At 35.3% G+C, this 23,269-nt stretch overlaps 1 protein-coding gene and 1 pseudogene across 1 annotated transcript; one reads left to right on the top strand and one right to left on the bottom strand.

The window, feature by feature from the left end:
* The first annotated feature begins 260 nt into the window (after positions 1-260).
* Positions 261-15,165, top strand: LOC100261421 (probable LRR receptor-like serine/threonine-protein kinase At1g56130). Its single transcript, XM_010657569.3, has 23 exons — positions 261-497; positions 578-649; positions 784-855; positions 1,188-1,259; positions 1,801-1,872; positions 1,988-2,059; positions 2,169-2,240; positions 2,347-2,418; positions 2,541-2,612; positions 2,717-2,788; positions 2,899-2,970; positions 3,064-3,129; positions 3,505-3,567; positions 11,955-11,999; positions 12,104-12,165; positions 12,260-12,642; positions 12,766-12,961; positions 13,034-13,198; positions 13,379-13,497; positions 13,613-13,823; positions 13,997-14,228; positions 14,542-14,692; positions 14,791-15,165. The coding sequence occupies exons 1-23, from the start codon at positions 307-309 to the stop codon at positions 15,163-15,165; spliced, it is 2,979 nt and encodes a 992-aa protein (XP_010655871.2). The 5' UTR covers positions 261-306.
* An 835-nt stretch (positions 15,166-16,000) lies between these two features.
* Positions 16,001-22,703, bottom strand: LOC100266628 (cytochrome P450 71D10-like; annotated as a pseudogene).
* Positions 22,704-23,269: the final 566 nt, after the last annotated feature.

Raw genomic sequence — 23,269 nt, 5'->3', positions numbered from 1 at the left:
AATTAATGGGTCAATTTCAATCACATTTAACTTCTATTTTTAGCAATCAAGAAATAGATGTACAAGTAATTAGTACTGTTGCACATATTATGATAACAATAGGAACATTCTTTAAAATTATGCTAAATCTTCAAACATTGTCCATCTAGCTTTTAAAAATAGGAAACACCCACTTTTTTTTTTCTTAGAAAAATTAATGTGTTTCAATTAAAGTTGAAAAGAAAAGTATTTGAAGTTAATAAGAAAATATGAGGAGAAAAGTGTAAAATGTAAGTTTAGACAAATGGTTGATGAGAATGTTTGTGAATGGCAGCTGAAGCATTGAACTCAATATTCCAACAATGGGACACACAGTCGGCGGCATTGTGGAACATCAGTGGGGAGCCATGCACCGGGTCAGCCATAAGTGGGAGTGGATTTGAGGAGACAGCTAACAACCCAGCTATCACTTGTGACTGTACTTACAATAATTCTACCACCTGCCACATTACTCAGCTGTAAGTGTTATTATAAAAAATCATATATCTATCTGTATGCTATTTATCTATTTAATTAATTATGTGTTTATTCATTTCAGGAGAGTGTATGCTTTGAACAGAAGAGGAGTCATTCCAGAGGAACTCACAGCTCTGACTTATCTCACCTTTTTGTGAGAATTAATTTCTGTCTCAAACCTTCTTTCAATTCAGACTATCCATTTTGTTCTTGAATCTTAATTAGTGGCAACTAGGCTTCATGAGTAAAATTTTAACCCTTTCATGAAAAATAAAATAAAATTTGCAGGAAGATTGATCAAAATTACTTCACAGGTCCTTTGCCTTCATTTATTGGAAATTTATCCAAATTGCAATTATTGTAAGTATTCTTACAGTTATACTTAATTATCAGTTGTTTTACAGCATCCATTTGTAACTCCCAAACTAGTTTTCCATCTGTAGAAATATGGAAGTTCAGTGAGCTACAATGCAATGCTAAGAAGATTAAACAATTCTATTGTGTTGCATGAAAGAGAGGCTTGCTTCTAAGATATCATGAGATATGATGATGATGGTGATGCAAAACTTAAAAACAGCGACTTCAGGGTTGATTATTAAATGACCAAGGCTGCCAGTTAACTTTAAATAAGAGCATCTTCTGATATTTGTTGATTTTTTTGTGGATCTCTTACGTGGGTTTTATATGAATAGGTCACTTGCTCACAATGCACTCTCTGGGACCATTCCAATGGAACTTGGAAATCTCCAGGAACTAACAGTGTTGTAAGTTCTGAAACACTTCAGCATTTTTTTTAAACGAAATATCAATTGCACTGTACAAAATGAAACAATAGATAGAAGTAATAAATCTTCTTGTTTTAAGGAACTGCAGAGAAGGTTAGAGGAATTCTAGGTATGGATAAATCTCAAGATTTATTGTGGTAGCTTGGAAGAGGTCTAGAAAGCTTGGAGACTCATATGGTTTATGCTGATAAAGAAGAACCGATGAGAATATTGGATCCATTTCAACCTCCTCACCTAAAACATAAAGCTTCAAAAAGTGATCCATCCAAACTGAAGGTCTTGCTTGGTCCATTAGACCCATGGGATAATTTAAGGAAATCATAAAAGAAAGCCACAGAAAGAAGTCGGGCATTATCCCAAGGGATTTCATTAAGAGAAGGAGGAAGAAAAGCAATTGAAGGCTTCCTACCTCACATATTGAGTCTCTTAGATAGAAGTCAATAAGCTAACAAACCATATACTAACGAAAAAAACTTCTATGGTATATTACTATTTTGTTTTTTCTTTTACTTCAATGCAGGTCCTTAAGTTCAAATAATTTTTCTGGTACTCTTCCTCCAGAACTTGGAAATCTGGTTAACCTTCGGGAACTGTAAGTTTTATCTTTTATTCTTGTGTGAGCATGTTTTGAAAATGAAAACATTGGAGTTTTTCGGAGGGATTCAAATGAGCTGAAAGTTAGAATTTTTGATTTGTGAATTCAACAGTTATATTAACAGCCTTGGCGTAGGTGGTGAGATTCCCTCAACATTTGCTAACCTTGAGAACATGCAAGTCATGTAAGATATGTCACCAACTGGTCATGGCACTTTTTTAGCTTCCTCCCACTGTATCCATGATGTAATGTTTCCAAAGCTTAATTTGTATGAACATCTCTTTGGCTTTCAGGCGGGCATCAGACTGTCCATTCAGTGGAAAGATACCAGACTTCATTGGGAACTGGACCAAGCTTACATCTTTGTAAGCTGTCTAAAACATTTCTGTTTCTCTTTAAAATTGAGCAAACAAGCCATCCACACAGTAGAGAAATGGTTTCTGATGAGAAGTCTCTCAAATGGTCTTGTAGGAGGTTTCAAGGTAACTCTTTTGAAGGTCCAATACCTTCCAGTTTTTCTAAATTGACCTCATTGAGCTCTCTGTGAGTTTTCGATCCCTTTGTAATCATTTCTGAATTTTTATGTGTTTCTTTCTTTCTGTCTGTCTATGTATATATTATGGAAAATAGATCAGTTCCAACTGTGTTCATGAATTTCTATGCAGGCGAATAAGTGATTTATTCAATGTGAGCTCATCTCTTGATTTCATTAAGGATTTGAAGAACTTAACCGACTTGTAAGATAATCCTCCATTCATTTATAAACGGTTCTTATTCTTTTTGCTTTATGGATCTCTTGTATGTCCTTTAATTGACTTAAACTAATCTACTTTTTTCATAGAGTTCTGAGGAATGCATTAATCACTGGAAGTATTCCCTCTTACATAGGAGAATTCCAAAGTTTGCAAAGATTGTAAGTTCTAATGTGCCTACAGATTCACCAATTTTTCTTTTCTTTTATCCATTTTCCATTTTCTTTTTTTACTTTTTTTAACTCTTTTTTTTATTAATTTACTTTTGTAGGGATTTAAGTTTCAACAACTTAACCGGTGGAATCCCCAGTTCGTTGTTCAACTTGGGTTCTCTCGCTAACTTGTAAGATTCAAATATCCTTTCTTTGAGATCTTCGTTATGTCATTCACCTTAAATTGTACTTTTTTTTCTCCCCCATCCTGTTTAAATGGTCAGGTTTCTCGGAAACAATAGCCTGTCTGGAACTCTTCCAACCCAAAAAAGTAAACAACTCCAAAATATGTGAGTGTATTTTTTTCCAGTGTTAGTTCAATGTATCAGAATTTTGCAACCACTAACATTCCACTGTTTAAAAATTTAAGATGCATTTATATGTCTGAAATATTGGTTTATGTGTCTGTCTTTGATAAGTTAAAAGTACTTAAAAGGTTATTACAGGGGATGTGTTCTGCCTATGGGCCATTCATAACCACTTATAAAATATATTAGTGCAACTATGGTCATCTAAGAAATGGATGATAAAATGTCTTACCTATGTGACATATCGCTTACATCCATTTAATGAAAGTTATATTGTCTGTCTTTTAATTCCTTTAACATTCTGATTTTATGGGGCAAAGTATGCCAACTAACTCCTGTAAATGTCTTTGCATGCAGAGATTTGTCTTACAATGAACTTTCAGGAAGTTTTCCTTCATGGGTAACCTCAGGTTTACAATTGTATGTCTCTAAAATCATGATACATATTTTCCCTTTCATCTTAATTTTCAAGGTTTAAGACATTACTCTGAAGCTCTAGCCATCACATGCTCATATAATTCCTTATCTATTAAATTTTTTATTTATCAACATCAACCGTACCAGAAATTTTTGGACAAGAATCTCGACTATCAATTTAGATTTACTGGCCAAAAACAATTTTCTTAGTTGATATGAAGTTTATAAAGTATCTAGGGCCATGACTATAGGGGAGAATTGTATGACAATTTTTGTAGCTTGTTATTTGCATGGTTTTAAAAATCAGACCGGATCAGCCGATCCAATCGGTTCAACCATCGGTTGGTCAACATTCAAGTTCGATGATCTGAATCGCCATGGGTTGGACAGACCTAGAACCGTCAAAACCGGTGAATCGGCTGAATCAACCAGTTTCCCCTAAACCGAATGGCTCATAGTTTATTTTTTATTTTTTATATTTTTTTGCCATCAAAACGACGTCATTTTGATGCATTTGGCATCGAAACGACACCATTTTGCTTTATATGTATGCCCCACCCTCTTCTTCCTAGCAAGCCTAGCCACTATCCATACTCCATACTCCACCCTGCACGCCTCCAACTACACCACGTTGAAGCAACCACCATCATCAAAGTTGTTGTTTCTACATGCCGATGAGGACCCCATTGGATTCCAAATCTCCCACCGAGAATCTTGCAATTTATTTATTTGTTTTCATTTTTTTAATTCAAACTATTCTTATATTTATTCCTCACAATAGGTCATTTTCCATTAAATATATAATAATATTTATACCATATTATTATTTGATTTATGAAATGAATAGAAATAGAAATAAATTTATTTTAAAAATAAAAATATAACATTATTGTAAAACAAGGATAAATACAATGCAAATAAAGTAGTAGAGATAAAATATATCTTACTTTAACAATAAATATAATGAGAAGAAGGAATCAGAGAAGAGAATTAAGAAAGTTGAGAGAATGAAAGACAAAGAGAATGAGAGAAAGTAGGAAATTTCTTTCTTGCTTAGGGATGCATATTACAGGGGATGGGAAACCCTTTTATAAGCTTTCCAAATAGCTTCCATTAATATTCTCATTAATGAATATTAATGGAACTCATAAATAACATTAATGGTTTCCATTAATAAGTATTAATGGAAGTCATAAATAATATTTATTTAACATTTATTATAATTAATGCGGTGACATTCATTACTTCAATTATAACACTCCCCCTTGGATGTCCACCACATTGAAGAATATGCCACATTAAAACCTTGCTAGTAAAAAACCCTATGAGAAAAACCTAGCGAAGGAAAAAGAGTACAATATTCTTATAATTCTTTAAGTTGGAAGATCAGAAGTGGTCTACGAGAGGGCTGATTGAAGATCAGAAGTGGTCGTAGATCATAGGTAAGGCAAAGCGCTTTCTTTTAAGAATGCATCTGGTTCCATCTTTCTTTCGTCCCGAGCCTTCGAGCCTCTAGTTCTTCTTCTTTTGCTAACATCCTTCGATGACAGGCCGACCGAAGGAAGACGCACCTCCTACTTCTATCTCATCAGAAGCAGGCGCATAGGCTATAGAATATAGAATCTCACCTTCTACTCTATCAGCTACTGTGCCTAATTTGAAGCTTTTTGGTCATAGGTTGCCAGTTTTCGGAGCTCACTTTGCAGGTCAGAACTATCGAGCCAGTGAGGAGGGATTTCTTTTGATTAGTATAGGATAGGACTGACTCTTTTTCTTCCCATTCTGTATACAGAAATGTTTCCATGCGAGTCTTTACTTCTTACTTCTATTTACGACATAGGTTCCTTTCTTGGTATGTTAGGACTGCCTCGTTAAAAACCTTGCCAATAAAACCCAATAGGGCAAAACCTGGACGAAGGAAAAAGAGTACTACACACTAACACCCTTTTACAAGCATACTCCCCTCATGTCGATATCCTTGAGTTGACGCATTCCAATCCCGTGCATTAATTTCTTGAATGTTGAGGTTGACGATAATTTTGTGAATAAATCGGCTAGATTATCACTTAGCGTATCTATTGCTCATCCATTTCACCACTCTTCTAGAGTTCATGTGTATAAAAAAATTTTGATGAAATGTGTTTAGTTTTATCTCCTTTAATATAACCCCTTGTTATTTGTGCAATGCATGCAATATTATCTTCAAATAATATTATTGGGTCACATTTGATAGAGAATAGTCCACATGATTCCCAAATATGTTGGATCATAAATCTTAGCTATATACATTCATGAATTGCCAGTATTTTTGAATGATTTGATGATGTGACCACCATTGTTTGTTTGAAAGATCTCCATGAAATAGTAGTACCATTGCAATTAAACACATACCTTGTTTGTGACCTACCTTTATATGGATCTGAAAGATATCCTGCATCTGCATATCCAAGAAATTGTTGTTTTGATTCCCTTGAGTAAAATAAACCTATATCAGTAGTTTCGCGAAGATAACACAATAGATGTTTGATACCATTCCAATGTCTTCGAGTTGGAGCGGAATTGTATCTTGCTAATAAATTGACAGAAAAAGCAATGTCTGAACGTGAACAATTGGCAAGATACATAAGTGCACTAATAACACTAAGATATGGTACTTCAGGACTAAGTAATTCTTCATCTTTTTCGCAAGGACAAAATGGGTCTTTTTTTGCATCAAGTGATCAGACAACCATTGGAGAACTTAAAGGTTGTGCTTTATCCATATAAAAATGCTTCAAACTTTTTTAATGTATGTTGATTGATGTACTAAAACTCCATTTGGAAAATGCTCGATCTACAGGTCGAGACAAAATTTTGTTTTTCCAAGATCTTTCATTTCAAATTATTTTTTCAAATAATTTATTGTTCTTGTGAGCTCTTTAGGAGTTCCAATAAGATTTAAGTCATCAACATAGACTGCAATAATTGCAAATCCAGTTTCTGATTTCTTAATGAAGATGCATGGGCACATAGGGTTATTCACATACCCTTCTTTTAGCAAGTATTCGCTAAGGCGATTGTACCACATGTGTCTAGATTGCTTTAATCCATACAAAGGATCATTGAAACTTGATTGAGTACATGCTACGAGGCTTTGTACTATTTGCTTAAGGCAATTTAAATCATTCAGGGATTTTCATGTATATATCATTATCCATGGATCCGTATAAATATGTTGTGATAACATCCATGAGACACATACCTAGTCCTTCTGAGGCAGGCAAACTAATTAAGAAACAAAATGTGATTGCATTCATGACAGGAGAGTATGTTTCCTCGTAGTCAATACCATGTCTCTACAAGAAACCTTGTGCTACTAATCACGCTTTATGTCTTATGATCTCATTATTTTCATTGCGCTTTCGTACAAATACCTATTTGTACCCAACAGGCTTTACTTCTTCAGGTGTTTGGACTATAGGTCCAAAAACTTCTCTTTTTGTAATGAGTTTAACTCTGCCTATATTCTTCTTTCCATTTTGGCTAATCATTTCTATGTCGACATTCTTCCACATTTTGTGGTTCCGGATCTTCATCATTTCTTATGATATCGAAGGCCACTTGGAAAGCGAAAATATTGTTAATAATAATATTATTTCAATCCCATTTTTCTCCCATGTGTACATAACTTACTAAGATCTCACAATTTTCAAGTACATGTGCATCTTCAAGGGCTTCTCATTCAATATGTGCCTATTCAGGGGCTTTTTGCATTATTTGTGTTTCTTCTGGGGCTATAGATTTATTAATTTTAAATTGATCAGTCGTTTTGATGGTTTCTTCTAGAGTGCCAAGTTTTTCTTGAGTTCTCCTCTTCTGGGGAGTTACATCATTTGAGCCGATAGGTCTACCACGCTTCAGGTGTATCTTAAATTCATTTGTTAACTGTCCTATAGGGACATCAATCTGTGCTGGAGTATTTGTAGTCGGGATATGTGATTTTGTCACTTTCTTTGTATCAATGAATGCATCTAGTAATTGATTTGCAAGATTTTGCAAATGAATGATCCTTTGAACTTCTAGTTCACATTGATTTGTACGAGGATCAAGATGGGTCATAGTAGATGTCTTCCAACTAATTTCTTGTCGTTCTTTAGGAATCGACTTTTCTTCCCCTAATGATAGGAAAACACTCTCATTAAAATGACAATCCGCAAAGCTGGCTGTAAAAACATCATCTGTCAAAGGTTCAATATATCTTGTGATAGATGGAAAATCAAAGCCTACATAAATCCCAAGTCTTCGTTGGGGACCCATTTTAGTGCGTTGTGTATGTGCAATTGGTACATATACTGCACAACCAAAGATTCGTAAGTGAAAGATATTTGGTTGTTTTCCAAGCAAAGTTGTGAAGGGGAGTATTCATGGTAAGTTGTAAGTCGAATATGGACTAAAGCTGCAACATGCATAACAGCATGGCCCCAGGCAAAAGTAGGTAATTTGGTTTTCATTAGTAATGGTCGAGCTATTTATTGGAGATGATTGATTAAGGATTCTACTAAACCATTTTGGTTATGAGTATGAGAAACAGGATGCTCAATTTTTTTCCCTACTGACATGCAATAGTCAATGAATGTTTGAGAAGTAAATTCGCCAGCATTATCAAGACGTATTGTCTTAATTGGATAATCTAGAAATTGTGCTTGTAATCTGACTTTTTTTTTTTGTGCAAGGAGTCTAGCAAAGGCAACGTTACATGTAGAAAGGAGACAAATATGTGACCACCTAGTAGAAGCATCTATTAAGATCATAAAATAACGAAATAGTCCACATGGTGGATGGGTAAGCCCACATATGTCCCCATGTATTCTTTCTAAAAAGACTGGTGACTCGGATATGACTTTAGTAAAAGATGGTTTGACTATCAATTTACCTTGTGAGCAGGCAACACATGAGTATTCATTGGTTAGTGGATGCCCATGTGAGTGTTCGATTATTCGACGCATCATTGAAGACCCTGGGTGACCTAGCTTGTCATGCCAAAGGACAAAAACTTTTGGGTTGTTGAACTTCTGGTTCACGACAACATATGATTCAATAGGCTTTATAGTTGTATGATATAACCCAAAGGAGAAAGTCGGGAGTTTTTCCATTATAAGCTTTTGGCCAGATATAATGGAAGTAATGTAAATATATTCTACATTATCTTCGTTCATAGTTTCAATATGATATCCATTTCTGCGGATATCTTTAAAACTGAGCAAATTTCTTCTGGATTTTCTAGAATATAAAGTGTCATTTATATGGAATCTAGTTCCATTTGGTAGTGTTATGTTTGCTCTTCTAGAGCCTTCAACTAAGTTTGTAGGGTATATGGTACTTACATTAGCTTTCATTAATGTCAATTCGAGGAAATATCTTTTATCTCGAAGAATTGTGTGCGTGGTTGCACAGTCTGTGAGGCATACATCATCCCCATTCATCATGAGACCAAATAACACATGGATTTCAGATATAACTAAAAAAACCAAGGCATAATGTAAATAACAAAAGAAAATAAGATGTAAATATAAGACATAATATTATATTATTTGATATATAAAGTAACATTAATCAATGTTAATCTTTTCATCATTTATTAAATGGTCTGTTTTTTCCACTAGAACCTCCAAAGAAATCAATGTCATAATAGGTTAGGTCCAATCCATTACTATTGGTAAAGTTCATCTCTATCTCTTTTCCTTTTGCTTTTATTGATGCTTGGTAAAGGTTGACCAAATGTTTGGGCGTACAACAGGTACTCGACCAATGCCCCTTCATACCGCATCTATAACAATTATTCTCATGGTTCTTAGGAGGTTTATCTTGTAAACGCTTCTCATTTTCTTGTTTTACCTCAGTATTATTCCACTTTTGGTGGTGCAATGAGACTTTCTTTTTCTGAGAATTTGGTGAATTATTACTATAAGAACCATGGTATTGGGGATTTCTTCCACGACCATGACCACGTCCTCATCGACCATATTGCATTCACTTCACGGAATGATTCAGATCTAGTTGGACGAGTTGGTGATTTCTCATCAAAAGCTTATTTTTTTTGTTAAACCTTCATGGAGATGATGACAAAGGAAAATCAGTGTTTTTGCACGATCCTACAGGGATGCTTGATTTCCTTCTTTGATCATAGCTCCAAGATTCATTGCATCGAGATGTATTTTAGCATCAAGGATCCAAGATAGATAGTTCTTTCTCGAAATGTCAAGTGTTATTAATTCGACTTTTGTGAGATTCGACATTGTCAAATAATTTCAAATATGTGACAAAACAATATTATTATTATTAGTTATAATAAATTGATAGCATTGGTATAACATTGATTATAAACAAAATCAAATAATTTGTTTATAACTTTTAACAATATATAACAAAAAAATCAACAATAATATAAATATGTAAAATTTTATTCTATATAAATAACTTCAAGTTTAAGATACGAGAATTACCTTCAAAGCAATTCGTGCTGATAACGTGTTGTAAAATAAGGATAAATACAATGCAAATAAAGTAGTAGAGATAAAATATGTCTTACTTTAACAATATATATAATGGAAAGAAGGAATCATAAAAGAGAATTGAGAAAGTTGAGAGAATGAAAGACAGAGAGAATGAGAGAGAAAGTAAGAAATTTCTTTCTTACTTAGGGATGCATATAACAGGGAATGGGAAGCTCTTTTATAGGCTTTCCAAATAACTTCCATTAATATTCTCATTAATGAATATTAATGGAACTCATAAATAACATTAATGGTTTCCATTTAATGAGTATTAATGGAAGTCATAAATAATACTTAATTAACATTTATTATAATTAATGTGATAGCATTCATTACTTCAGTTATAACAAACATTTAATATTAAAAAAATGAAATCCCTCTCATATTTAGTATTATTTAAAAATTCTCTTTATAATTTATTTTTAATAAATATTTTTATTCCTTTATTAACAATACTAATAATTCAAAATTAAAATTATATATTTTCAAATTAAAGATTTAATATTTTTACTTCACAAAGTGACTAACATAAAATAAAAAGAAAAAAGAAATAGTTCAACAAACATAGTAAATGATGTCAAAATTTAGGTTAAATTTATTATTTTTATTTTTAAATTTTTTAATAATTTTAATAATATATAAAATATAAATTTATTACATCACTGGTTCGATCACAATTTGACCATCAATCTGACCAGTGAACCATGAATTTGTAACTTTTTCTGTTCAATGACCGGTCTAATTATAAAAACATTGGCTATTTGCGATACTTGTTAGATACTTGTTACATAAATTCTTGATCTAGATATTATTTAGATATCTAGGAATTAAGATGTTAGATGTATGATATTTGTGCCTGTTACTTTGTTTATGACACTGCAAAGTTCATGTCTTGTGAGTTCCCTCAGTTTTAACAGGAGCTTTGGGGCTGGCCCAAGTTACTTTCAGGTATTTATGGGTCTGTTTGTCATTGGCTTAGATTATAAATACCCCAGTTGAAGCGTCTTGATGCATAAAGTACCTAATGTAGGTGCTTTTTGCCATGGTTGCTCTTTGTGATTTAGAGTTGGATCGCCTTGATGTTAAGATTGCAATTTTGCATAGCAAGTTGGAAGAACATATTTATATGCCTCAGGAAGGATTTATGATTTCAAGCAAGGAGCTGGACCATGTTTTTTTGCTTTGTTTTTCTGCTTTTTCGTTTTTAAGTTCAACTTCTTGGTGAGTTTGAAATAAATTATCATTGAGCTGCAAAGAAGATTTTAAGTAGATAAAGATAGTGAACCAGAAGCAAATTTAATATACATATCACATAAATAGTCCATTGAGAAGGTATTCAAATACTTCAGCACGTTGAGAAGGTTTGAGACATCTAGATTGTGATCTCCTTCCACAACAGTGGAAGTTCTTCACTGACAGCTATTTTCACTTTCTTATTTAGTTTTCAATGATTGTTCTTTGTCATGAGTTGTCACAGCAAGGTTTGTCACAACATAGTGGAGGATTCATTCACTAGAAATTGGTTGTCCAAGAAATTCATGTGGCAGACAATAAGGTCTTCCATACGGGGGCACATATGTTAGTCTATGGAACCATTAGATGCACATCGTTATTGGGAGTTGAGATGTTGAACTTTATTCTAATCCTATCTAATTCATCTTTTTATAGGGGTTTTTGATCTATTCTTCTTCCATGGAGAAGCAGACTGCTAACTCTGCTAAGTTCTGCTCTCATTAGATAATTGTTACCTTATTGTACTTATATATACTGACATGCAAATGATATTGAATTTGCTTTACTTGAATATTTTGTGAGCATAACTCCTGCTGTTACTGAATGTTGCATGGAATAATACAGGAATTTAGTGGCCAACAACTTCACATTTGATAGCTCAAACAGAAGGTGACTTACGGTATCTTAAATCTAGTTTAAGATTAAGCAATTAACATGAAATAGCATAGATAAGAAACTTCCCATTGTGACGTACTCATTCTTTGTGCTTGCAGTCTTTTGCCAGGATTGAATTGTCTACAGAGAAACTTCCCATGCAATAAGAATACTCCACGCTGTAAGTCTCTTTGTTCTTGCCATAAACAACATGAAAACAAAGATAAAAGCAATTATTCAGAAAAGAATAAGATATGTGTATATATAAATGGCAGATGCCAACTTCTCGATCAAGTGTGGTGGCTCAGAGATGAGAAATGCAGAAGGCATAGTGTATGAGGCTGAAAACTCAACTCTTGGAGCAGCATCTTATTATGTTACCAGTACAGAAAAATGGGCAGTGAGCAATGTGGGGTTGTTTTCTGACAGAAGCAATCCATCATATGTTGATAACAACTTGATGCAAGTTACCGGCACTAATACTCCAGAGCTTTTCCAGAGTTCAAGGATATCACCTGGATCACTTAGATACTATGGCCTGGGACTTGAAAATGGACCTTACATAGTAAGTTTGGAATTTGCGGAAACAGTATTTAAAGATCGAGATACACAAACTTGGGAGAGTCTAGGCAGGCGTGTTTTTGATATTTACATTCAGGTAAAAATTGTAAAAGCTGAAAATCTGAACATCCTCATTTGAACTTCAACAGTCTTGCCTTGTATGAAATTTCTTCCATTTACAATCCATTTGATTATTTTAATCTCTTTTCTTGTTCTGCAGGGAGCCCTTCAATTCAAAGACTTTGACATATCAAAAGAGGCTGGTGGGGTTGAGAGAGCACTTGAGAAAAAATTCTATGCTACTGTATCAGAAAACTATCTCGAAATTCATCTGTTTTGGGCCGGTAAGGGAACCTGCTGCAATCCAATCCAGGGTTATTATGGACCATCCATTTCAGCTCTCAGTGTTGTTTCAGGTAACATATTTGAATGATATTTTATGAATTTCAGTTAATACAAGATGATCCAAATGGCGCTTCTTTTCTCAGATTTTACACCAACTGTAGCTGGAAATCCACCAATTCCTCCCTCAAAGAAGAACAACACTGGGTTGATTGTGGGTGTTGCAGTTTCTGTTGGAGTTGTGAGCATGATACTGATATGTTCAGTTCTTTACATAAAAAGGAAAGCTTCATATGTCAATGAGGATGAAGGTACTGCTTCTGCTCTACTTTGGAATTTGAAAACCCTCAATAGTCTGGTGATTGAAGCACAGAAAGATTAGATACAACCTTTTCTATCATATGAAGGACACCACTTTCTACAAAATGAAATGGACATTATCTAAAATTGTACTGATATTTCGATAACATTTGTGTTCCATGAAGTTGCAGAGTTTCTTGGAATAGGCCCTAGACCAAACACTTTCAGTTATTCAGAGTTACGAACTGCAACAGAAGACTTCAATCCTGCAAATAAGCTAGGGGAGGGTGGATTTGGGCCTGTGTACAAGGTAAACTTAATTTGAGTTACCAATAATGTATTGCATGTCAAAACCTTTTCTCATTGTAATTAGAGCATTAAATAATTCCAAAAGTATTATGTTGCTGAATTTTAGTGTTCTACAGGGCACCCTTAATGATGGGAGGGTAGTAGCTGTGAAGCAACTTTCAGTAGCATCTCAACAAGGGAAGAGTCAATTTGTGGCAGAGATTGCTGCCATATCTGCAGTGCAGCATCGAAACCTTGTGAAGTTGTATGGGTGCTGCATTGAAGGAAATAGACGGCTCCTTGTTTACGAACATCTTGAAAACAAGAGCTTAGATCAGGCTCTCTTTGGTATGGATTTTTAGAATACTTTCCATCTTGCACTTCTATGAGCCTTTGGAGAGGAAAAAATCTGCGTACTCTTGAGCACTCCCCAGTTTTAGAATGATTACAATTGTCTGAAATTTTTCATCATTTCTGCTAGTTTAATTTGTTTTTAATCAAATGGGTGCCGCTGCTTGTAGGCAAAAATGATTTGCATCTTGATTGGTCAACCCGCTTCAATATATGCTTAGGAACAGCTAGAGGGTTGGCTTATCTTCATGAAGACTCAAGGCCAAGGATTGTACACAGGGATGTTAAGGCTAGTAACATTCTCCTTGATGCAGAGCTCTTCCCAAAAATATCAGATTTTGGACTGGCAAAGCTGTATGATGACAAGAAAACACACATCAGCACCCGAGTTGCAGGCACAATGTGAGCTCCTTCAACTGTTTCTTTGGAACCATTCTATTGCTACTTCTGTATTCTGCTATGGTCTATATCTAAGTGAAACTATATACATAGCCTTCATACATGCCTCAAAAAAAAATCACTTTCTATGGCTTATTTTTATATTGAATAGATTGGTTCTGATACCTGCTGTTACCAAATTTAAATTCATTCCTCTTTTAGGAAAGCTCCTGGACTTTTTAGATTTGGAATATGCCTTCTTATTTAAATTCATAGGCCTCATTACAAGCCTTCATTGAATTAACCTCAACTAAGCTATTTTGATGCAATCTTGAAGTGGATACCTAGCACCAGAGTATGCAATGCGAGGGCATCTGACAGAAAAAGCTGATGTCTTTGGATTCGGTGTTGTTGCTCTAGAGATCCTCAGTGGGAGGCCAAACTCTGATAACAGCTTGGATACTGAAAAGATATATCTTCTGGAATGGGTATAGCGAAATAACTTCTCATATTTGTCTCTCTTTCCCAAGATAATGTTAGTAAAAAAGCTTATTCCTTCTTCATGGTCATTTCTATATGTTTCCAGGCATGGAATCTACATGAAAATAACCGAAGCTTGGAGCTGGTGGATCCAACATTGACAGCATTTGATGATAGTGAAGCCAGTCGGATCATAGGAGTGGCTCTCTTGTGCACCCAGGCATCACCAATGCTGCGGCCAACAATGTCGCGTGTTGCAGCAATGCTTGCAGGAGACATTGAAGTAGGCATAGTTACAGCAAAACCCAGTTACTTAACAGATTGGGATTTCAAAGACATAACAAACAGCTTTTTGAAAGAAGATAGTCAGGCATCTGTAGCATCTAAGAGCCGGAAGCAGGATAATACAGCTGATCAAATGCCTTCCCCTGTTAGTCCCACTGAACCAATGCTCCATGAGATCATTGGAGAAGGAAGGTGATTTGTTTCTGCCACTGGGATAACATTGTACCTCTGTCATTACAAGTACTCTATTAATCTTCTTATAAGGTTCCTTTCTTCTATCAGTACTTGGTACTTCTTGTTCTAGAGACAGTGATATGTAGAGTGAGATACCAGAGAGAGTGTTGGAAGCATTATTGAAAACATTAATGTTTGAACACCATCGTACTTGAATATATTATATATATATACCAATTTCATATTAGAATCATGGACAACATTTGCACCAGGTACTCAACCCTTGAATTGGAGCTTGACAAACTCAAGTTGAGAATTCCTGCAAGCACAGGCAGCGCTTTGAAAAGATTACGAGAAGGTAAGTATTACTTATGACAATAAAAAAACTATACTTAATTACAATTGTGGCCCAATTAGTGCCATAACTTGGAAGGTTTACGCCAGGTCATATACCTGCATAAGCCTAAACTTACTGATTGGATAGGTTACCTGAGGTTCAGTCGAAGCTTGCTAAGTTTGGTCTCTCTATGAGGCATCCCAAGTGATATGAAGTCCGATGTTGGTATTTCAAATTGTTTGGATTCTATGAAGATCTTGTGTGCACAAAAGATAGTATATACGTATGAAATGGGATAATCTCCTTTAGGATACCCTCCAATCATCTTCTGGGGACAAACACAATGATTCATAAAGATTGAAGAACAATAAATTTTCGTTATACTGTAGCAACTTCAATTGCATTAATTACAATATATAGTAGAAATAGATACTATTGTTTAAGACAATACATATAGCAGAAAGCTCACATTAATCCAAATAAAAAACGTCCATCAATCTAATGCTTCTTCTGGGTAGTATTACTGGGCATGCAATGGATTATAAGGAATGGGAATTAAGTGCAGATCTTGTTTTCTGCAGACTGCTAGACAGAATGCTTCAGTCATGTCTAGATCCTCTGCCTTAATTCCCTTCGGGAGCTTCCAGTCAAAATGGTAGAGCAAATGTGCCAGTGGCAGCTCAATGTAAGGCATAGCAAACGGTATGCCTGGACATATCCTTCTTCCAGCACCAAATGGAATATATCCAAAATCAGTACCCTTGTAATCGATTGAACTATCAAGGAATCTCTCTGGGTAGAATCTCTCAGCTTCAACCCAATAAACAGAATCTCAGCCAATTGCCCAAGCATTAACAATGATTCTAGTCTTCTCGGGTATCTCATATCCATCAATCCAACACATCTCCCTGCATTCCCTTGGGAGTAATAGAGGAAAAGGAGTATGTAGCCTCAAGGTTTCTTTCACTACTGCTTAAAAAATTTTAATCCGTCAAGGCCAGTTTCATCCACATTCCCTTTTCCATCAAACACCCGCCTTACCTCAGCCTGTGCCTTCTCCATCACTCTTGGGTTTTTCAGCATTTCTGACATTGCCTAGTCCACAGAAGTGAATGTTGTCTTGCCTCCACCACTGAAAATGTTCTGGAAGAGGATAGATCAAAGTGATGAATAAAAACATAGGTATAGTTAAAAATACAGAGTATGTGAGGAGAAGACTCCAATAGTTTTCTCTATTACTGGCTGGGCATAAATAGCCATTGTATACAACTTTAGATCCTATATTTTAGGACTGATTAACTAACAATAAGGAAACTACGGTTGTTGAGATACAATCACATATTTACAGGAATTCTAGTTATTGTAGTCTATCTATATAGCTAGAAGTAGAGAAAAAATTAGGGGCTTGAATGTTGGAGAACCAACTTGGAGATAACTACTCATGATTGTCAACACACCCTCTCAAGTTGGTGCCTAGATGTCGCTCATGCCTAGTTTGTCGAGACAACCATTAAATACTTGGTTTGACATTGCCTTGGTCAGCACATCAGCAAGCTGGTCTTGAGATCGAACATGAGGAACTTCAATCAATTTTGATTCCAGTTTCTCCTTGATAAAATGTCTATCAACCTCAACATATTTGGTTCAATCATGTTGGACAGGATTATGGGCAATATCACATGCTGCCTTGTTATCACAATATAACTTCATAGGGCTGACTTGCTTAATATGTAAATCTTGCACCAGATTTCTGATCCATAACAATTCGCATATTGCCTTAGCCATTCCTTTGTATTCGGCTTCAGCATTGGATCTAGCAACTACCTTCTGTTTTTTTACTTTGCCAAGTAACCAAATTTCCTCCTACAAACGTAAAATACCAAGATGTAGAACATCTATCTTGAATTGACCCAGCCCAATCAGCATATGTATAGCCGTTAATATCCAAATTGTCTCCTTTTGTGAATAAAATTCCATTTCCTGGAGATGACTTCAAGTAGTGTAAGATATGAATGACAACATTCATATGTTCTTTGCTTGGGGAGTGCATGAATTGACAAACCACACTCAACGCATAAGCTAAATCAGGCCAAGTATGTGCAAGATACATTAATCTTCCAACTAGTCTCTGATAGTGTTCCTTGTTAGTAGGAACTTGATTTGAATGCACACACAATTTCAAATTTTCTTCCATAGAAGTGTTTGTTGGACTACATGTTGTCATACCAGTTTCATTTAGTAAATCTAAGGTATATTTTCTTTGTGATAGAAAAATACCTTTCTTCGATCTTGACACTTCAATTCCGAGGAAATACTTCAATTTATCAAGGTCTTTCATCTCAAAATCATGGGCAAGATGCTCCTGTAGTGTTTTCATTTCTTCATAATCATTTCCAATCACTATCATATCATCAACGCACAGAATAAGAGCTATGATTTGTTCTTTATTATGCTTCAAGAATAGAGTGTGATATGAGTTACTTTGCTTGTAACCAATAGACTTCATAAAACTTGTGAACCTTCCAAACCATGCTCTAGGAGACTGCTTCAGACCATATAGGGATTTTCTCAACCTACAGACCTATTTATTTCCTTCAGTTTGCCGATTACAGTTAGGGGGCAACTCCATATATATTTCTTCTTGTAGATTCCATGTAGAAATGCATTCTTTACATCAAATTGGTGTAAAGGCCAGTCAAGATTCACCGCCAGAGATAATAGGATATGAATAGTATTAATTTTGGCCACTGGTGCGAATGTCTCCATATAATCAATTTCATATGTTTGAGTATATCCCTTGGTGACAAGTCTTGCTTTGCACCATTCAACAGTTCCATCGACTATGTATTTAATGGTGAAGACCCACCTACATCCAACAGGTATCTTCCCTACAGGTAAGTCAATTTGAAGGGCCTTCATTTCTTCATTCATTGCCTCTCTCCATCTGGGATCTTTCAAGGCTTCTACACATTGTTAGGAATAGATACAACAGATAATTGATTCACAAATGTCATACTTTCCTTTAACAATCTTGGCAGGACACATAGTTATTTATGGGATATTTATATTTAGAGTTGATGACAGGTTCATGGTTAACTTTGGGTTTCCCTCTTGTGACTCGATTGGGTAACCTTTTTAGGTGAGGTTTAGATTCAGAATTTTCATATAACTCAGGTATGGAATCGGCTGGAGAAGATAATTGGTTAGCTGGTACATCGTGAGAGACTAATGGCACTTCCATTTGATTCTAAACTTCCATCAGACCTTGATTCTCATCCTCAAAAAATTTTAGACCATCACCAATCTCACTTGTACACTCCTTCCCGTTATCCATGGTGTTATCATCACTTTAACATTCACCACTAGTTTCCAAGTTATTATCTCTTATAAAATCCAAGTTGTCCAAAGGATGATGTAAAGTCTACACTTCATCTCTATTCTCCCCCTAAAGTGAAGACTCAGAATAATACATATCATTTTCATGAAAGACCATATCAAGGGTAACATAAAGCTTTCGAGAAGGGAGAGTGATAACACCGATAGCCATTTTGATGCAAGGCATAGCCAACAGATACACATCGAAGTGCTCGGGGTTCTAACTTAGTTCTCAAGCCTTTGTAAAAATGCACAAAGGCTACACATCCAAAAACTTTAGGGGACAAATTCAGTATAGTAGGGGCACTTACAGTATGATGAAGGACATCAAAGGGAGTTTGAAATTGTAGGGAATTAGAAGGTATATGGTTGATGAGGTAGGCTACAGTAGTGATGGCTTCACCCCAATAGCTGGTGGGCATGTGAGCTCCAAACAAGAAAGCATAAACAACCTTAAGAAGGTAACAATTTTTTTGTTTAGCTACCTCATTTTGTTGGGGGGTGTAAGGGCAAGTAGTCTAATGAACAATTCCATGTAAATTCAAGTACCATTTCAAGTCTTGATTGATAAACTCGTCTCCATTATCAATATGGATAACCTGATTGTTAGATTGATATTGAGTTGCTATCATTTTGTGAAATTGTTGAAATAAGGAACTCACTTCACTCTTTGATTTCATCAAGCAAATCCTAGTCATGCGAGTGTGATCATTAATAAATGAAACAAACCAACGTGTTCCACTCAAAGAAGGAGTATTTGTAAGCCCCCATACATCAAAGTGAATAACCATAAAAGGTACAGGACTTTTATTCATATTAATGGGAAATGGAACATGATGGCTTTTAGCCAATTCACAAATCTCACACTTAAAATCTGAAACAGTCAATTGTGAAAAAAGTTGTGGAAACAATTTCTATAAATATCCAAAAGATGCATGGCCTAAACGCCTGTGCCACAACTAGATTTCTGAACTTTGAAGTTTATCAGGAGTATTAGTTGAAAAAACTTGAGCCAATTGATTTGAGCTTGCCAGCATTAGATCTAGATAGTAGAGTTTTCCTCTCCTAGTACCATAACCAATTGTCTTCCAAGATTGAATGTCCTTAAAGACACAAAGGTTAGACCAAAAATCACAACACAATTTAAAATAGGGTTATTTGAGCAACAAACAATGAGTTATGACTAAAGGAAGGAACAACCAAAACAGAATCTAAATTCAAATTTTTTGTAAGAGAAATTGAAACTTCTCCTAACACTGGAGAAGGGGTACCATTGGTTGTGGACACTATATGTTGGTTTGAGGATTTTATGGACTAAATATGATTATTGTTAAAGGTCGTGTGATTTGTGGCACCCGAATCAATTATCCATTCACTATGACTAACGTGAGTAGAGGTATGAAGAGCCTTACCCACATTCCCAGAAGTAGCAACAATAGATGAGGCTTTCTCTAGATTTCTGGTGGAAGCATGACTAGGCTCAATCATAGCAATAGAAGCATGGTGGTTTGTCTTGAAATTTCGTTTGCGAGGTGCCTTGGAAAAATCCAACCATTCTGGATATCTAATCAATTCATAGCACCGTGACTTAGTGTGTTCGGTTTCACCATAGTGAGTACACATACGTTCTAGTCGTGCAGGTCCTATTTCATAGTTGCGATTTTGTGATCCAAACGATTGATTATGATCATGATTCAATGGACCAGATGTTCAATCTAGTTTCGGGTTTGTTTGCGGTTGTTGATACTTAACTCAGCGAGCTACCATAGCAAATAGCTCTGAATGTTCAAGTTCGCCATTCAGTGCATCTTGGCGAACAGAATCACGACGAACATACACATAAGTTTCTTCAAGATCCAGTACAGGATCCCTCTTGAGAATCTCACCTCGAATTTGTTCAAATTTTGCATCTAGTCCATTCAGAGAAATATGCACCTGTAGTCTCTCAATTGATTTTTATAGGCAATAACATCATCGGGGTCGTTCATAACAATTTTATCACGATGATCTAGATCTTGAAAATTTTCTATCAGATCACCATAATTAGTGGAAAGAGGATGACCAACCTATTTGTGAAGAATGCTTATTGATTCAGTGCAAAGAGTTGCGATTCATTTGCCCCATCATAGAATGCTTTAGCAAGAGTAGTCCAGATTTCATATGCAGTAGGCAATCTAAGATATCGTTTCATAATCTCCGATGACATAGAGGTCAACAACCATCCTTTGACCTTTAGATTCTCAGCGTACCACTTCGCATAGGAAGTATCAGTAACCTTTGGAGATGTTTTACTCGTAAGATATTCAAGCTTCTCACATTCTATAATCTGCATTTCCATGATTTGAGACCAGACATCATAATTGGTTTCGATAAAGATGACATTAGTTGTGAAACTGGGGTTTTTTGATTGAACATGGATAACTGGTACAAAGGATGATTCGGGTTTTCCATTAGTCATGGTGCAAGGGGTATAAAAGTATTCAGGTTGTGATGATATAGAGTGGATAATAATACCCGCTCTGATACCAAGTTAAAAATACAGAGTATGTGAGGAGAAGACTCCAATAGTTTTCTCTATTACTGGATGGGCATAAATAGCCACTGTATACAACTTTAGATCCTATATTTTAGGACTGATTGACTAACAATAAGGAAACTATAGTTGTTGAGATACAATCACATATTTACAAGAATTCTAGTTATTCTAGTTTATCTGCATAGCTAGCAGTAGAGAAAAAATTAGGGGTTTGAATGTTGGAGAACCAACTTGGGGATAATTACTCATGATTGTCAACAAGTGTAATATCTCACTGGGTATATACCTTACTCAAAGGAAGAATCCTTTATTAATTGTGGTTTTAATGAGAACCACAAACATTTACAGTATGAGAATTCAGCTCATGATTGTTGATTGTTGAAAATATTAATCAAACCTAACTTTCTAGGGTAAACTAACCAGTATGACTCCTTTGATGTTATTGTCAGTTAAGGGAAATTCAAGATCACCATGCTGTTGAAGCTTTAAAAGAACATCAACTAGATCTTCCTCCCCTTGCAGCTTCCCTGCTTGTGGTTATAATTTATCTCTATGCTCATCAACAATGTTTTGGAGTATCCTATCAGCCTCTGAAATACCTTGTCAAGTTTATATCTCATTCCACTAATCAGGTCAAGCCATTTGACAGAAGGATACATATCAGCAACACAGAAACCAGAATACAGCTCCGCCATTTCCTTGGTAACTGATATGAATGCATCTTGGTCTTCGAATTTTTCACCAAAAGCAGCTCTTGATATAATGGAAAACGTGTAAGAGGAAAGATTTTCATTACGATTGAAGGGCAATCTTGAACAGGAAACGACCGCTGTAATGAGATTTGAAAGCTCCGCTTCCCTAACCAATTGGAAGGATTTGACACGCTTGGAAGTTAGAAGTTCAACTACACAAATGTTGCGCAGTTGTCTCCAATAGTCGCCATACGGAGGATAAAGAATATCTGTAGAATCATAAGATAGAACGTTGGAAGCTAAAAGAGGAGGCCTATGAGCAAAATTGATGTCATGGGTTTTCATAACTTGTTTGGCCATCTCTGGTGATGAAATAGTGAGTGCGTAAACTTCACAAAGTTGTAGGCTCATGAGAGGCCCGTATTGCTTGGATAAGCGACTCAGGGATTGGTGAGGAAGAGAGCCAACAAGCTGATGCATGTTTCCAATAGAGGTAGTTTCCATGGCCCTGGGGGCAGCTTTTTAGTTGAGATGCTGGCTTTGGATCTCTCTCCCATTTTGTACAGCATGTACAGAAAGAGAAGAAAGGCAAAGAGGATAGAAGAGAAGAGGAAGTCCATGAGCAAAAAGAGAAAGAAAGTAGCTGTGAAGATAAAATGTGATAGGTTTCTTAGCAGAGATGCCTTCTATTTAAGCCCGTTGTCGACTTTCAAAAATAAGTCATTGTGGCTGCCAACTTCTCTTTGGCTGTCTTCTTATGGATGAAGATGACGCTTATGTCTATTTATGGTGTTACACATGAGAGAGGTGATTGATAGTGATTTCCAACTGTTCAATTCATAAATAGTTTTTGGTTAATTTCATTTACTTTGCTTAATTTAAAATTTCATCAATTGTTTCTCTCTTTATTTTCATTTGTTATTTTTACTCAACTTCCTTCTCACTCAAAATAAAATGGGATGTAATAAAATTTCAAACTGATTGAAGTATGGTGCATTTATCCAAAACTTATTTTTATAAATGTCAATTAGCAAGTAAGTTTATTTAATTCAATAATTAAGTTCACTTTCTTTAAAGAATTAAATATTTTAATTTAAAAATAAAATAGCATAATGCATATTTCATAATCAATTCATATTCAAAAGAACTTCATGAATAAGCATTTTACTATGATCCATTGATAATA

The sequence above is a fragment of the Vitis vinifera genome, chromosome 10, assembly GCF_030704535.1.
Source record: "Vitis vinifera cultivar Pinot Noir 40024 chromosome 10, ASM3070453v1".
NCBI lineage: Eukaryota > Viridiplantae > Streptophyta > Magnoliopsida > Vitales > Vitaceae > Vitis > Vitis vinifera.
The sequence above is the reverse complement of the archived record's forward strand: the minus strand, read 5'-3'. Positions and strand labels throughout refer to the sequence as shown.